Genomic DNA, 17273 nt, shown 5'->3' on the forward strand with positions numbered 1-17273 from the left:
AACTGTCAAGATTGAGAAAACTATTTAATTCATCATTTGTGAAATTTATCCAACTCCTCTCTAATCATTAGAGTCCATCACAGGCAACTGGTCTCAACTAACCTGAATACCTACCATGCGAAGGGCTCAGTAAGGACGACACTGTATGCCACAAAACAATCAGCTTCTTGACCTAGTGCCTCCACTAGCATCAGTCATGGAGTAAGAAAATGGGCACTATAGCAAAATCTCAGGGGCTAAATTCAGGACAAAATTTACAGTTGAGAAAGAAATTTTATTTCAAGCTTCTATGGGGGTATTACAAACAATAGAGAATAAAAACATTAAAAACTATTTAAAAAGTAATTGTCCCTTTAAAATAAAGATTCAAGCAGGTTTAACAATGAAGTATGCTATTCAATGAAGTTTTAAAAAAAGATTTAAAAAGTACTGGTTTTGCTGTATTTGCTAATCCTTTATAAAAAAGCTGGGCATAAATACTTCGTGCATTCATATGCATTATTTGGTGTTTCATATTATATAACTTGGTACAGTATTTACGATATCACTGCAAAAGAGTTCAAACACAGTGCATTTATAAATAATGGAGCCATTTATAAATCACATTGCAAACATACCTTGCCATTTTCATTGTTACAAATTCAGTATCCCAGTGAAGGTAGGAATAAAGTAGCTACAACAATCAATATCTTGACTTTATTTTTTTTTCTTTTTAATATAAAAATGCAGTTCTGGAAACCCACCCTCCTTCTTCCCCCTGCCCAAACATAATGCTTTACTTCTTAAAAATAAAAATAAAGTACTAATTCTATATACATCACATGTACCATACAAAAATGTATCCAAAGTTTCTATTGCTACCAAAGTGTTCTAAATTAAAAGTTACATAAATCCCCTCATTGGAAACGAAGGATTACAAGATACCAAAAAACCAAATTACACACAAACCATCAAGTTATTTTATACAATTTCCAATACATTTTTCTCCCAAAGCAAGTTGTCTTCTCATGTGCCTGTATAAAAATGCATATCAATATATTTGTCAATTTTATTTTTCATTATAAAGCAAATTAATACATTTTCTACAATAAATAAAACACAGGGAGGCACACACAGCAACAAAATTAAACCAATGGGAGATAAATGGGATATGGTTTTGAAAGAAATAATGTGCTCGCAGGCTTTAAGCCAGGTTTGTTTAAAACAAAAACAATCTTAAACTTATTTTGGGCAACAATGGAGTGTTTTTGGTGATTTGCAAGTGATGTACATAGTATAACTTTTTATTGATGTCTTTCTCACAAAGTACCCTCCAAAATAATGCAACTTCCTTTCTTAAAATACATATTTGTAATTGTAAATTTACATCAATCTTAAATATGTGGTACTTTGTGCAAAGAGCAACAATTTACACAAACATTCAGAAGTCTTTTTCAGAAGCTACAGACCAAGGAAGAAATGATACAAGCAGCACCATACTGTATATGATTTAGGCAAACATATATTTCATGCCATTTTGATATTAGGCTTTAAGATTCACTAAACACCTGAAGCTGGAAGATGGTGCTTAGGTAACTTAACCTCAGAAAGAAAGAAAAAAAGAAGTAAAAAGCATGGAAACAAAAACCAACTCCCTCCCCAGCAAAATTGTAAAAGGAATTAAAGAGCTACTTCTAAAATCAGAATAAGTTAAGTGTTGAATATACATTTATGTACAATTATGAACACTATGAACAAGACATTTTAACAGGTTTAGTGGAAAATCCTCCGATCTACAACACAATAAAATCATTAATCAATATGGCAATGGTGATTTAGAAGAATTGCTCAACTATTTCAAGTTTGCAGAACTCAGCCACTGAATCAACAATTAAGGGGTTGTATCTTCAATACATTCTTTTAGACAAAGAGGTTCATTAGTAGAGTTCAAGTCTGTGTGGTATTTTTCATGCCTTGGTAGAATCTCTGCTAGTCAATATCACTGAAGTCACTGACTGGTTCTCCATGGACTCGACTCAGGTGATTCATCGCACGATCAAAAGCAATTCTTACTGCCTTCCGTATGCTTGAGTTACGTCCTTCCATCATTTTTAACTTGTCTATGGTCTCATCTATCCCAAGGGGAACCATTTTGGATTTGGGAAGCCACTGCCTGTAAGAAAGGGTAAAATAAATCTGTTAAATATCGAATACATTCAAGAATTTTGTCTGGAAATGTTTAGAATAGCATTCTAAATATTTAAAGTATAAATCAAATTTCATTTTCATACACGTTTAACACAATTCTGTTTTCTTAAGCTACAGATACTAAGGAAAATAAAAATTAGGTAAATTAATGAATATTAAAGTATGCTACTATAGTCTGCAATCCCAAACCAACAAATGGCAGAAGCCATTCTTTTGTTCAAAAACACCTCTTTGGGAGACCATTTGGAGCTGAACCAAATGGAAAACAGACAGTCAGGTCTGATGCGACACATTTTATTCAAAAATTTTCTTTTAAATGAAATCAAATTGTCTCCTGAACTATCCTTTTTCTTCAAAGCACTCTGAACGACAGCCCTATTGTATTGAGCACACACACTGAAACAAAACGTAGTCAGTAAAAGGATACAGACAGCACAGTATGGTATCAGCATGAAAAGCAGAAGCCTAACCTATTATCAGTTTTAATACAGATCAGAGAAAGTTTTAAGAAAGCATTTTTAATAGAAAGCTTGGCAAGTCCTCCAGATAGAAGCAGTGAAGAAGAAACAAATATGACTGTTTGGAAATTCACAAGTGACAGACACTGCTATTACCACAGACTGAAGGTGGTGACACACACCCTGCAAATGCATGAAAAACACAGACCAGGGTTCAAGAGTAAAAGAGACACAACTGAGTTAAGAGTTATGAGTGCCAAAATAATAAGGATAAATGAACCATTACCAAAATAAGTTGTTGGGGTGAGGGTAGAGGGGAGGAAAGGAAAGGAACTGGAAAATGTATTGAGCCTTTTCCTGTCCCATCTATGGAGAGTATCCATTAGAGACAACTTTGCCTAGTATTTGCAAGATTTAGGATCACCTGCATATGGTGACAAATCAGAAAGGTTTAAGACTCCCAAGAGCAAGAAGCAATCACAGCAATTATGAAGGAAGTAGCTAGGGAGAACATGCATTACACAATGAGAAAGAGAATGCTAAGGATGTTTAAATGCAGTTCTCTCTGTAAACAAAGGCAGACGAATGCAGGATCCCATGGAATCCTGTGCAATTGAACAGAGATGATCATGGAGAAGTATCAATTAATTCAGAAAACAACTATAGAACAGAGATAATTGTGATTATACCAGAAGAGCAAACATCAGTTATAAATTTTAGGGAAGAAGTTATTTTGGTAATAGTCTACTGGCACAGGGAGAGTCAGGACAATGGCAGCTTCACAAGACATCACATATAATTAGCTAAAGAGAAACTGGTATCTGAAGGTAAGCAAATTCAAGAGAAAAACTGAGATACAACAAGATTGTATAGCCTGACCTTTATGAAAACCTGGAGAGAAGGATTAAGAAGAATGCAGAAAATAAATATATAGTTTGACAAAAGGTAGATGAGAAGCTTCCCTGTCTAGCAAAAAAATAAAAAAAATTGAAAAAAACATCACTAACAAATAAATACACCAAAACCCCCTAGCAACAAAAAATAAATTGAAAAACCCCACCACCAAAACACAGTGAAAGCACAAAAACCAATCAAACCCACCACAGCCAAAGAGCATGGGGATGGGAAAGAGAATGTTTTATTGTGTGAACTATCCCCCTTCAGGCTCTACACAGCACACTGCCGATAGCAAAATAAATGGAAAAAGGAAAGGTTTCATGAAAAAAAATTACAAAGGGCTCAAAACTTCAAATGAAAGTGTTAATAAAGCATTTAACTAAAGAGAGGCTAAAATTTAAGCAAAAGGCACTAGAGCAGACTGGGTGGGAAGGCACTGTCATTCAGACAGCAATGATGAAGGGCTGACAGAGAGAAATGCTGGACTATTAGCTTTACAAAATCTGTTTAGCCAAAGAAGCAATTTTATAGGTCAATAAATGAAACCAGCTCGAAAATCAAATCAAAAGTCTATTTAATGAATTTTATTATTTTCTTCCAAACTGACCATAAAAAGGTAACTTTCAGTGACTATATGCCCTGGACCATAAACAGACTCAAATATGAAATTTTAAAATTACAGTTGATACTTCCACAGAACTGATACCCATGGAAAGGTAACATTTCAATTTTCCTTTAGACTAAAGATACACGTTCTTAAAACTTCATGTCACTGGATCAAACAATACATCTCAATAACATACCAACTTCTTTTATTGTCAAAAAACAGTACTAAGAATAGTTTCTCATCTGATTTGGTCTGCATTTGTTCTCCAATTTTCAGTACATCCAGAGGTGGCACTGGTATGGTAACACCATTGTGATGGCCAGCAACACGAGGCATCTTCGGGTCAATAATCTGGAAGAGAGAAAAAAAGACAGTTCCTAATTTTTAAAGCTTACTAATTTATAACTAAACAACCAGTGGATATAAACTGGCTCTGTGTTACACACAACAGTTTGGCATAAGCTGAATAGGCACAGTGGTAGATTTAACTGAAAACACTGAAAAAAAGCACTTTCACACCTATCAGTCATTCTCAAAGTCCCACCTGAATTTCACTTAGCACAACTTTGAGAGTGACAAGTAGGTTTCAGAATTAGAAAGTTGAACCAGGATTTCTAAAAGCCCTAACTGGCCTCAAATTTTGGGGTTTGAATTTCATAGAATCATAGAATCAACCTGGTTGGAAGAGACCTCAAAGACCATCAAGTCCAACCCTACTGTGGTCACTAGACCATGGCACTAAGTGCCACATCCAGTCTCATCTTGAAAACCTCCAGGGATGGTGAATCCACCACCTCCCTGGGCAGCACATTCCAATGCCTGATATTTTTTACAGAGAGAGTTATCTTCCCAGTATCCAACCTAAACCTCCCCCGGCAGAGCTTGAGTCTGTGCCCTCTTGTCCTACTGCTAGATGCCTGTGAGAAGAGACCAACCCCCACCTGACTCCAACCTCCTTTCAGGTAGTTGTAGAGGGTGATAAGGTCTCCCCTGAGCCTCCTCTTCTCCAGGCTAAACACCCCCAGCTCCCTCAGCCTCTCCTCATAGCACTTGTGCTCGAGTCCCTTCACCAGCCTCGTTGCTCTTCTCTGGACCTGCTCCAGCACCTCAATATCCTTCCTGAACTGAGGGGCCCAGAACTGCACACAGTACTCAAGGTGTGGCCTCACCAGCACCGCGTACAGGGGCAGAAATATACCTTAAAGAAACAACTAAGTATTTCTGCAAAATACAAACCCCACACTCAAAATCTGTAGAGAAAAAATAGGTATTACCACTTTCAGATATCTTGCATATCCATTTTATAACACAGTCTTCAGCAAAACATGCAATAAACAGTCACACTTTCTAAATAAAGGTTGATGGAGGGGGGAAGAAGCTGCTAACATTAAACTAATCAGATTGATGGAAAAACTCCTTTACAGGCAGATCACAGCATTACCAAGTGCTCAGCTTCCACCAAAGAAAGGTTAACTCCATGCCTGTTCCACCCATCTTCTACTCTACAAACTCCTGTTGATTTTCTAGCAACCACACTCACACTCACCTTAATCCACAGTAAACTGATTATGGGAACTCAATAAACAGAAAGGTAATGATGTGGGGAGTTTGTAGAGATCAGGAGAAGAACCTTCTTCTCTTGACTGGGGCTTAATTCCTCAATCAACTCATCCCACACTCGGAAACACCAGTGGTGACATAAAGGAGTGGACAGAAAAGGAGCCCTTTGGTCTTGATCAGCTTATATTTAACACTAAAGTGCTAACACCATTCAAGAGACAATCAAATCATAAATTTTCAGCATTTGACCCAAGTGTGTTTGAGTCACCTGCTGAGGGCACTTAAACTCAAGTGCTCTGAATGCCACCTCCAGAGGTTTCAACCCGAGTTTGTATTATTGCACCTCCTGATGTCCTCAGCATACATATATGTCATGATTTTCCAGTCTATTATATAAACCAAGCCCAACTGTGTGAACTGTTTCTATAACCCCAAATGCCTGAAGCCAAACACTTTATCAACGTTTTCTCTGCAAGCTTTGATCTAAGTAGCACTGCGTCTATTTCTCCTAAGACGAAGTGAGCATAACAGCTTTAAAGCTTCCAGTACAACTGGCTGCAACCAATTTATTCCAACTCTACCAAGATACTTGTTTCTTTAAAGAATCAAAGTATTTTTATATTCATTTTGCAGCACAAAATATCTTATGATTCCAACATTAACAAGATGTCTGTGAAATCCTTATTCAATTAGACCTTTAAAAAATAATAATGAATTCAGAAACAAAGGCTACCGAGACAGGTGTGTTGGTTTTAGCTGGGATAGAGGTAATTTTCCTCATGGCTCCTAGTATGGAGCTGTGTTCTGGATTTGTGCTCAAAACTGTGCTGATAATACAGAGATGTTTTTGTTATTGCTGAGAAATGCTTACACAGAGCCAAGGCCTCTTCTGTTTCTTGCAGCACTCCACCTGTGAGAAGGCTGCAGGTGCAGCACAAGGAATTGGGAGGGGACACAGCCAGGAAAGCTGACCCAACTCACCCAAGGGATATGCCATACCACGACATTATGCTCAGTATTTAAAATTGGGGGAAGGAAGAGGAAGGTAGGGACATTCAGAGTGATGGCATTTGCCTTCCCAAGTAACTATGACATGTAATAAGCCCTGTTTTCCCAGGGATGGCTGAACATGTGCCCGCCCATGAGAAGTGGTGAATGAATTTCTTGTTTTGCTTTGCTTGCACATATAGCATTTGCTTTACCTATTAAACTGTCTTCATCTCAACACATGAGTTTTCTCACTTTTACTCTTCCAACTCTGTCCCATCCCACCACAGGAGTGAGCAAGTGGCTGTGTGAGGCATAGCTGCCAGCTGAGGTTAAACCATGACACAGAAGTACTGCACATCTCAAAGAACAGGCTGGGTAGCAGAGATTATTGACTCAAAGTCTGATACTGCAAGAACTTTACAAACTCCATGTATGGTTAAGAGGGCAGAATAAGACCCTTTTATTTGACCTGAGTGGGAAATTATCAACTACCTTAAGTTTGCACACAGTATTTTCAGACCAGAAACAGCACCACTGGTGTACTGATGGGAAGTTGTGTACTTACCAGAGCTGGGTAAGAGGGATATCCACTGCATTTGGCCCATACTACTTTTAGAGGCTCAAGAACAGATGTTGCAGCATCAGTTGAAATCCACATACTGCTATGCCCAACTTCTAAGAACAAATAAATAAGAAATTAAAATGTTCCAGAATGAGACAAACCTGCTGTTCTTGGTTTCCTCATCAATAGCTCGTGATCATTAGAATCCAAATACCAATACCACCATGCCAATAAAAAGCAGGCAGGGTTCATAACAGCTCTATACATGATACTAGTACTTTAATCCAAGACTACTGATAAAGAATAAGGGTTTAGACACTTCTAGAAACAGCATATCTTAAAAATCTTAGCTCTTAGAAAGTATTTGCCAAATTCTAATAATCCTTTCCCTTTAAGAATCCTAAAAAGAAAACAAAATTATAGTACCCCAACCAGCAGTTTATTTTAAAACTACGATAACAATCCTGTCAGAGAGGTGATGGTATTGAAGATGCAAGTTTCATGGTATGTTTCCAAAATGTTGGACAGCCATAGAGAGAGGAGCACCTAATAACTTCCAACACTTGTCTGGTACACCCTTCCATTATGCATAAATTCTAACCTGCATTTTAATTTCTGTTTATTTTTAACAAGCCCTCTTGGTCTCTCTGCCCAGCCCTTTCCTGAAGCAAAGCTCAGAAAGACCAGTAGGGTTCCAGGAAGCAGCTGCAATAGGGGTTTATTTCTTCTCATGAAGCAGCATAACAGAAACCTCAGTTTTTGCTACTGTGCACTTCTACCAGAATCCTCCCTTTTCTTCTCTGTTGCTCACCACTGGATTGAAGCATCAGACAGGTTTAAGTCTTTCAAGACAATCAAAACCACAACTGGCCCCTGGACACAGAGGGATACAGTGGTCAAGAGACTGGGCAGGAGACAATGGTCAAAAGGGAGAAGCTTATCAAAGTTCATATGCTGCAAAGACAAGGTGGCTCTTATATGGGGAAATGTGGTACCAAAATACAGCTCAGAGGTTGCACTTTCACCTTCTTTTAGCAGCAAGGCAATACTTGAGAGAAGTAGCTCTCTAAGTGCCAAAATAAAATGTATTCCTCAATTCTTCTCAATCTGCTCCCATTTAAAATGGGCAATGCTTATTTATAATAAAATGTGGCATGCAGATACATGTTCTATCTTGACACTACAAAAAATACTGGGGAAAAAAAGTGGTTTAAGACTTTTTAAAGTGTAGAAATAGCAAGAAGAAAGTGTTTAAAGTGATCACATAAAAAAATTAGTTCAATCATTCTTCATGCTGAGTTGCTACTTCTCTGCTCTATTAGTAACAGTTTGCAAAATATTCACAAGGCAGTCAGAAAGATCCATGAGGGTTCAGATTAATGCATTCCTCATACACAGACGGTTTTGAAAAGTATATATAGAACTGTATCTGGTACATAAAACCAGTACAAGTCCTCTTCTTCAGGAAAGCTAACAAGGAAAACAAACCTTCAACTGCAAAGAAAATGGTATTGTAATGCAGAGTAGAAAGTCATACACAATCTGACAGGATGCATGCAGCCAGACTCAGACACTTCTCAGGTGCATACAAAGAAACGATCTCAGAATTTTTCCCAGTCAGAATTTATTCCACAAGATAATAGGGGGTTACTACTCCATCACAAACAAACAAAAAAAAACCAACAAAAAACCAGACATAGGAACTCTATGTAGAAAGTGTTTAATATAAGCCTACTCAGGGCAGAGTAAGAAAAACAAACAAAAAAGGTTAAGTCCTGTATAAGAGACTCCCATATGGAAAACAAAGTTACTAAACCTGGAAGAAATGAAGCACTAGCTGAAAACAAATTAGCTGAAAGAAAGCACAACAAAACTGATCACATTGGGAGGAAAGAACAGACTAAGGCAGAGTCAGATAAAAGCACCAGAAAGACATCAAGTCCTGGACAAGGAACACCCAGGATGAGGAGAAGAAGAGCTGTAAGGTCAGAGACTACACAAAGGTCTGCTGGACACTGCAAGGCTGATGCCCACTTTCACTGGGGGAGAACCATATCACACAGAAGAAACCTACTTATGGAAGAGATTACCTACTTAAATCTTGTAATGCAATTAAAATGTTGAAAAAGGTGTAAAACATATCCTCTACATCCCTATAAACTTCCACTTCTTTCCAATTTCAATTTTTTCCTGAATCAAAACAGACTATGTCTTACCCATCTGCTAAACACATCTCTGCAGAACAGTATATAAGGAGTAAATCCTAAACTGAAAGGCCTGAGGAAAAGAAGTATTGTCAGAACCACAAAGAGTAGTTCAGGCCAAGTTTTGTTTTTATTACTAAAGTAGCTTGATCACTTTACACACCACTTATTACTTAAAATCAGAATTGGGTACTATTCTTTTTAAAAAGTCTTTAAAGAGTCAAAACCAGAAACCAGTATTTTCTGCAATGCTATCAACACCACTTGCAGAATGCTTAAACTTAAGCAGTGAAAATAAGAATGCTAGAATCTGGCAAATAAATGGATGAAATTATAGTTATACAATATATTAAGAATATATATAATTTATAGTTACCAGCTGCAATTCTTGCTGCTTTGGCGTAGTTTCCATTTTCAATGCATGATATCAATTCACTTCGGTCTTCCAGTGTGTGTCTTCGTATAAGAGCAGGTTTGCCTTTACCACACTTTGGTAGGCTAAAACTATGGAAGTATTAAAACCATTACTTGATAATTCACACTGTTCACGATAAAGAAAAACTTTGAAAAATTATTTCAATATTATCAGTAAAATAAGAGCAGCAAGCACTAAAAATAAATTCAGTTGACAAACACAAACCAAACCAGAAAAGCCAAACCCCCTGGTTATGTTCACGCACAGAATTGCCTGGTTATCAGCAAGAGGCAAATGGTGTGCAGCTGCACCTCCACTGCTGTACAGGTTGAGAGGTGTGCACAAATGAGAGAACCTGCTTTGTCTTCAGTGCTACACTGGATACTGGGAAAATGAAAACATGTTTCCTCTGCTCCAACAATTCCACTGTATGGGAAACACAACTATTCTTTCATTTTTCACTACAAATTTGAGTATTTCAAATCTGAAGTTCCTATACACAAAATGGGGAATTTGTTCCCTGCACACTTGAGTTTTCTTTAAGAAATCACAGAATGTGAACAGCAATTATACTGACAATTTGATCTAGAAGATCACATTTACAAGAGATGCAGTATGAATTTATCTTTGTTTCTGAAAGCCTGCTCAACATGACTGCACCAACACCATTCCTTAACTTGAACACATGAATCAAGCCTTCCTTTTTTCTCAAATATATTCACCCTATACTCATGTATGTCCCATCCTCATAGTCCAGGACTGGAGACAACTACTTTTACCCTGAGATCAGTGCTCTTTTGGAAGATGCACCATTAGTGATGGAGACATATTTATCAACAGTGGCAGAGGTGACCATTCTGACAGTCCTGTCTTTAACAACAGACTCCACAGAGAGAAAGCAAATAGCTGTACATACAGGTACTATTATCACTGCAGTAAGCAGCCAGTAACCCACAGACTGATAACCTACAGTTCCAAAGCTACTGAATTTACCTTTCCTGTGTACAAGACTCTGCTTTGTAAATTGCTTCTCACTTCCCCTCATCCACTTTTAGTGGTCAGGATTAGGAAGGCAATTAAAACAAGATACTGTACGTATAGATGTGTATATGTATCTATACACAGCAGGAGAAGCATAGGCAGTTATTAAGTGTAACTGCCTGGATCTACAGTACCCTGAATTCAACACTAGAATATCAGCAATCCTGAAAGGTATCTCAGGTCTGACACACAACTGAGAAAACTGAAATGTACTCCTTTTTCCAAAATTTATACAATCCTCCAATGTGGGTCACAAGCAGTACAGAAAACTGATACATGGTCTCAAATTTATATTTCAGATTTACTGTTTTACCTTGAGTTACACAAGAGACTGTTACTAGATGAAATACTAGATTCTGATGCACAGCGGCGACGAGGTTCAACTTTTCTTCCTGGAGTATCATCTAATGCTCTCTCTTTACTTCCATCTCCAAAACCATTTGACAGACCTGCAGCATAACACAAAAAATAAACTGCATCAAACTGGAAACTGCACCATCTTCATTAACAACACTTTGTATTCACACAGTGTATCATTATTGTTCTGTACTTCGAGTATTCTGATTTGATAAAAAAAGAACATGAATATTAACAAAATATTTCATTTCAAACCACAGTATTATAAATAGGAGGTTCCTGTTGTTCAGGTTTTAAAGACACAATGAACATTTAGGTAACATTAAGAAAAAAAGATTGTAACATGGGAAATGCCAAAGGCAGCATCAAATCAGTCTCTGTATGTAATGTTTCCAACTATGAAGACAGCCAGGCTTCAGAAGCTTCAGAAAAAATCCCCAAGAAATAAAGTGTTACAAACCAGGCAGATTTACCAAGGCAACAAAAGACTCATTTGAATACAACGTTAAGCCAAGAAATACTGAAAATCCTTTTCAAACACTAGAACTAAAGGCTGGCACAGATTTCCTCCTGATGCTATCTAGCTCTTCCTGGAAATCTTTCCATTTTAGTAAATTCAGACTGACATGATCCTGTCTCTTTTCTGTGACCAATAATCAATAACATACACATTACTATTTTTACTATCCTTGTCCTGGCACAAGTTTATATACATCCATGGATATTACATTTTAATTCCAGAATTGTAATGAAAACATTAAAAAGGCTTTTATATTACAAGCTACTGATTTAATGGGCTGCTGCCAATCCTGACTGGGTTTGCTAACTCACAAACAGTATAGTCCTTATTAAGCCATTTCTGTACTTGATTAAAGAGACATATGAAGAGGCTTAAGTTACCATTCAGAAGACTTTCTGGTGTGCGTGTGGACATTAGGACTAACAAGGAAAGAATACAACACAGACTCTAGAGCACCATCAGAAATGCACTGGCTAAGGGCAATGGTACCAGCCTGCACTCAGCTACTGCAAACTGGGCTACAAAGACAATAACATTTTAACACAAATTCAATTCTGAGTACACCTCTCATAACTCAAGAGCGAGCTACCCATCCCAGCCATCCTACTACCAGAGTCCTGAAGGTCATCATGATCTTTGTTCATTCAGACAGAGGAAAATAATAAGCTTATGTACTACATGTGCCCCTCCATAGAGCACTGTAGTATAAAATGATTACAGCAGAACTCCCTTTATTAAGTTTAATTCTTCCAGTCTGTCTGCTACCAAGACATCTGCAAAGACAACTGACAACCAAGGAACTTGAGCTTAGCAAGTTACTTTGTACAATCCATTCATTTAACAAGGCATTTCCATAATGTAACTTGGGATTTTTTCCCCCTCCACCCCAGGAGTCCTTCCATTTGGATTATCAACAGCATTTTAGAGTTTTAAGAGAAAAAAGACAATATACCGAATGTTCTGGAAGATTTACAGATACTTGCTCTCTTTCACTGTCGTTTAGTTGACAATGTAAACATTAATTTAAGAGTGTCTGTTAAATTATAAAGTCAGATCACAGATAGAATGTGCCGTTTTAAGATGAATCAAGTAATGACTACTACCAGAACCAGAGCAATGTTCAGGTTCCCAATTCACTGTAAAAGCAGAAGGAAATACCAGTTTCATTCTTGTAAGAGCAAGTATAAAACGTTTGACCATATCTAAGCCAATTATGACTTAGGTACGTACGTCTACATATTCTGGTTCTGTATGTGTGTGTGCATCCAGGAAAAAAGGCTTCATATTTTTATTACTTCCATCAGTTTATGACTGTGCTGTCACCAAAATGGACCACTTGGTGCTCTCAGTCTCTTCCAATGGTTTCTTCTTATTGTCACCAAGTCAGTACCAAGAAAAATGTGGTCATAGTAATGAAATAACTCTCAGCAAAGCACTGGGCAAAGCAATCATGTGATCAACCTGAATGCTGATGCTGAGAAACAAGGAATGCAACAGAGACACACAACTGATCACTGCTGAGGAACTGGGCTGGGTATTGGTCGGTGGTGATGAGTACTTGTGTTGTGCATCACTTCTTTCTTTTGGGTTACATTCCTCTTTTTTTCTACCAGCACTACTATTAGATTTTACTTTGTTTCAATTATTAAACTGTTCTTATCTCAACCCACAGGTTATACCTTTCTTCTGATTCTCCTTCCATCCCACGAGGGGAGGGGAGAGCAAGGAAGTAAGCAAGTTTTTGGGTGGTACTTGGTTGCCAGCTGGGGTTAAACTACGACAAGTGGGGGAAAAGCCCCAAAACCCTATCTTACAAATAAGGAATATTAAAACGTAAAATAATTCAGAGCTTCTCAGACACATTTTTGTCTCTTCAGGAACTAGAGAACATGCAGGCTATCAGCAAGAGCAACAGGCCTAAATATCAAGCTCCAAATGACAGGGGCTTATGCAGTCCATGAGACAAGTTTATACAGTTCAGTTTTCAGAAATTATCAGGAATAGGCATCATTTTAAGAAAGGAATACCTCAATGCTTATTTTAAATAAAACACACTCATAACTAGTCACAGATGCAGAAGTTCCCAAGTGACCTTGTAGCTTGCCAGAAAAATCCAGTCAATAAAATTTAAGTGCTTTATGGTACCACTGATGTGCAGAAAATAATCAGATACACTGCATTTATATGCTGTAACTGGGAATTAGGGGTTTTTTAGTTCATTATAAAACTTTTTTCTCCCATGAATTATGAAACACCCAATGTCCTGTAGCTACGGGGATAAGCGAGATTAAAGATCTCCATTTGCTTTAAGGATTTTGTATTTTATTGAATCAGAAGCTATGACGAAGGAGGTCAAATAAAGAAAACCCATGGGACAAGTAACTCATTCTGCTTTTGCGAACTAGCAGCCTGGGTAAGCTTGCAACCAACTTCTATGAGCCATTTCCCAAGAGCACAGGATTTTGTTACATCAAATGTATAGGCACATGAAGCAAGACTTTATTACATCAGGTACAGAACTTGTTAGACATATCCCCTCACCAACACCCCTGACTGACATGTGACCTAAACATCAAACTAAAAACCTTTCATTAGTGGATAATTTCTTTTTCTTTTCCCCCTCTGTTCTTAAGTTTCTTCAGAAAAGCAGTTCACTCTCAGAGGCAGAACTCAACTTTTCAATTAAAAAAAATAAAAAAGGGAATTCACAAATAATGCAGTCTGCTACCAACCCTAAATGCAGGGTTACTGCCTTTTCTAAGCTTCAGCTCAACCTCAATTTACATGGAAAATTTACTGTCATGCCAACTATGGCATATTAACATACAACCATTTAAAAAATAAAGAAATGCTAGTAACTGTAAACTAAGCAGAAAAAAGGTAAGGCAAAGTTGATCAGCTTGATACTCTTCCACAGGTCTCTCACTGCACTGAACACTACCAGGCAAACTTTTAACTTTAGAACAGTAGCAATTTGTTTTTAAACTGCAATTAAAGCTTTCAGTGACTGCCTACATCAAGCAAGTTAGAATCTTGTTGCCATACCAAATTAATGGAAGAAAGAAAAGGCAACTCCCAAAAGACAGCAGAAGTTCAGAAAAAAAGAGAGAACAAAACTCAGGATAGTTGAAGGGCCAGCACAGCATGCTCCATCAATGCACAAAATGCTGCCACAGAACACAGAGTTGTGCTTTTCAGACTGTAACCCCATTTTATGGTTCTGCTGAAACAAAAATCAAGAAGCAGAGCTTGTACAAAGTTATTCTACAGCAATTAAAACTACAACGCATAGCTTGATGCAAAACCAAGCATATCTAAATATAAGACGAAGTGCTGCGATAAAACTAGAGCTGAACAGCTGAGATTCAACCACTAAAAAAAGTGGGAGCATTTGAAAAAATGCAGGCACGCAGTACACCAGCACTTATATAACACTATTTAGGTTTATTTTACCAAGTAAGGACTAATCGAGTCCTGACTTGTACACTTACCCAGAACCAGTGATGTTAGTCTGCAGTAAAATATACATACATTAAAGGAAAATGTGTATTTCACTAAAAATAAACATTTTTCTTGTATGCTTCACTCCTCCAAGGAAGATGAGACTGTTTTTTGCGAAGGAGAGAGGATGGAAATATAGCATTCTTAACTAATCTGCTCTGCGAGAACACGCTCTGGAAATAGAACGTTCGGACTGGCAAAAATCTGCGACCAATTTGTGGCACATATACTACAACACGTACAACTTCGTAACTTACGGAAATGGGGCAATAAATTGAATGAAGAGCATAGTTTCATATATGCCAAAGACTTCCTCCAAGAGTGTTCATTTCTATTTGATTTTTGTTTTAAGGATGGATGGTTTCTCCAACACGATCCAAAATTATTACTTCAAATGTAAGTTTCTGCGTTCCAAAATGATCATTTAATTGAATTCCATTCCAAGTTGAAGATAACAGAAAATAATTAGGATCCAAAGAGATTAATACCCAGCATGATATTAGTTAATATGAGAACCTGGAAGACAGTGAAAAAGCCATTAAGTCCCTCTGACAGGAAACAGAGCTTTCAAATAAATAAGCCATCCCTACAGCAGCATCCAGAGACAGTGAGAATGGCACAAGTGTCCCATGTATTCTAACACTAACACTCAGCAAAAGTTTCAAAAAGGGACAATCTAAATAAAATGTCTCACTTTGATTCAGGTCTCTTTTTCGAAAAAGAAACTATTGAAAGTCATTGAAAGCTCAGAATACACCTGCCGTGTGCAAGAAATTCATAAAGAACACGGTTAAGGAATATATCTAAAAGTCCCTTCAGTAAGAGTAAGAAAGGAAATGTCACAGGTTTTGGGAGATTTACATATACAAGTATGCAGAGACAGGATAAAGAAATGCTTTAAGGTAGTAAGTAAGCAGAAGTTATTGTATTCTTAAAAATGCAAACCTAGAAAATGGGCATACTGCAACAATAGGAAGGCATTCATGAAGTTTTTACAAAGTGAACCTCAGAGTAACCCTATAAATGTCTACTTCCCACAGTCAATTCTGGAGTGCAGTAAGAATATTAAACACAATTCTTCTTTTCAGAATACACAGATGAATATCTGAACACACCAAAGTTTACAGTGCTTAAAACAGTCTTCAGTATGCAGACAAAATGAGAGCCAGTTACTCACAAAGATCATAGAACCATCAAGGTTGTAAGAGACCTCCAAGATCATGAAGTCCATTAACCTGCCACTCAGCTGTGACTCCTAAACCACATCCACCAGATCCAGACACCTCAAACACTTCCAGGGATGGTAACTCCACCAACTCCCTTGGCAACCTATTCCAGTGCCTAATCACCCCAACAGGGAAAACATTTTTCCTAACATCTAATATGAAACTCTCCTGTCTCAGTTTATGACCATTCCCTCTAGTGCTCTCCCCCTTCATGCCATCTCACTAGAGGGAATAGGGGAGGAGAGCACGCCCCCACCTCCCTACAACCTCCTCTGAGGTAGTTGTAGAAAGCCATGGTGACCACTGAGCTGTCTCTTCTCAAGGCTGAACAAATCCAACTTCCTCAGCTGTTCCTCATGTGACAAGTTCTCTAGACCTTTAATGAGCCTCATCACCCTTCACTGGACTCGTGATGAAGATGATGACAAAGCCTGGTGTGAAGAGACCCCTTGGAAATAAATTTTTTTAAACTTGCTTAAAATTTGGTCGTGACTAAAGACAGAAAAGAAAGCTCATTGTGAGCCCATGATGTGGTATCTACACAGGAAACAGCAGTTTTCTCAAGATGCTAACCAGAAAAATTTCACCTTTAAAGGTTTAAGTAACACATAACGAATAAATACAGTCTGGTGGCTCACTGCATGGTCAGTTTGATGGGTTCCAACAGAACACTTAAGAATTCATCCTGCAACTACTAATTTTCTTCAAATCTGGGAATAAGTGTCTCTGGCTAATCAGATGAGATTCT

General features: G+C 37.7%; 1 protein-coding gene across 1 annotated transcript in view; it reads right to left on the reverse strand.

Moving 5' to 3' along the window:
- Positions 1–256: 256 nt before the first annotated feature.
- The window catches only part of BRD1 (bromodomain containing 1), a gene marked incomplete at its 5' end in the record, with an annotated part of 40065 nt that continues 23048 nt past the window's right edge, over positions 257–17273 (reverse strand). Inside the window, 5 exons of the mRNA XM_009070807.1 lie at positions 257–2152; positions 4346–4500; positions 7265–7374; positions 9842–9969; positions 11235–11370. Coding sequence (XP_009069055.1) covers positions 1969–2152; positions 4346–4500; positions 7265–7374; positions 9842–9969; positions 11235–11370 — 713 coding nt within the window. The remainder of the gene's footprint in view (positions 2153–4345; positions 4501–7264; positions 7375–9841; positions 9970–11234; positions 11371–17273) is intronic.

The sequence above is a fragment of the Acanthisitta chloris genome, unplaced genomic scaffold, assembly GCF_000695815.1.
Source record: "Acanthisitta chloris isolate BGI_N310 unplaced genomic scaffold, ASM69581v1 scaffold9902, whole genome shotgun sequence".
Lineage (NCBI taxonomy): Eukaryota > Metazoa > Chordata > Aves > Passeriformes > Acanthisittidae > Acanthisitta > Acanthisitta chloris.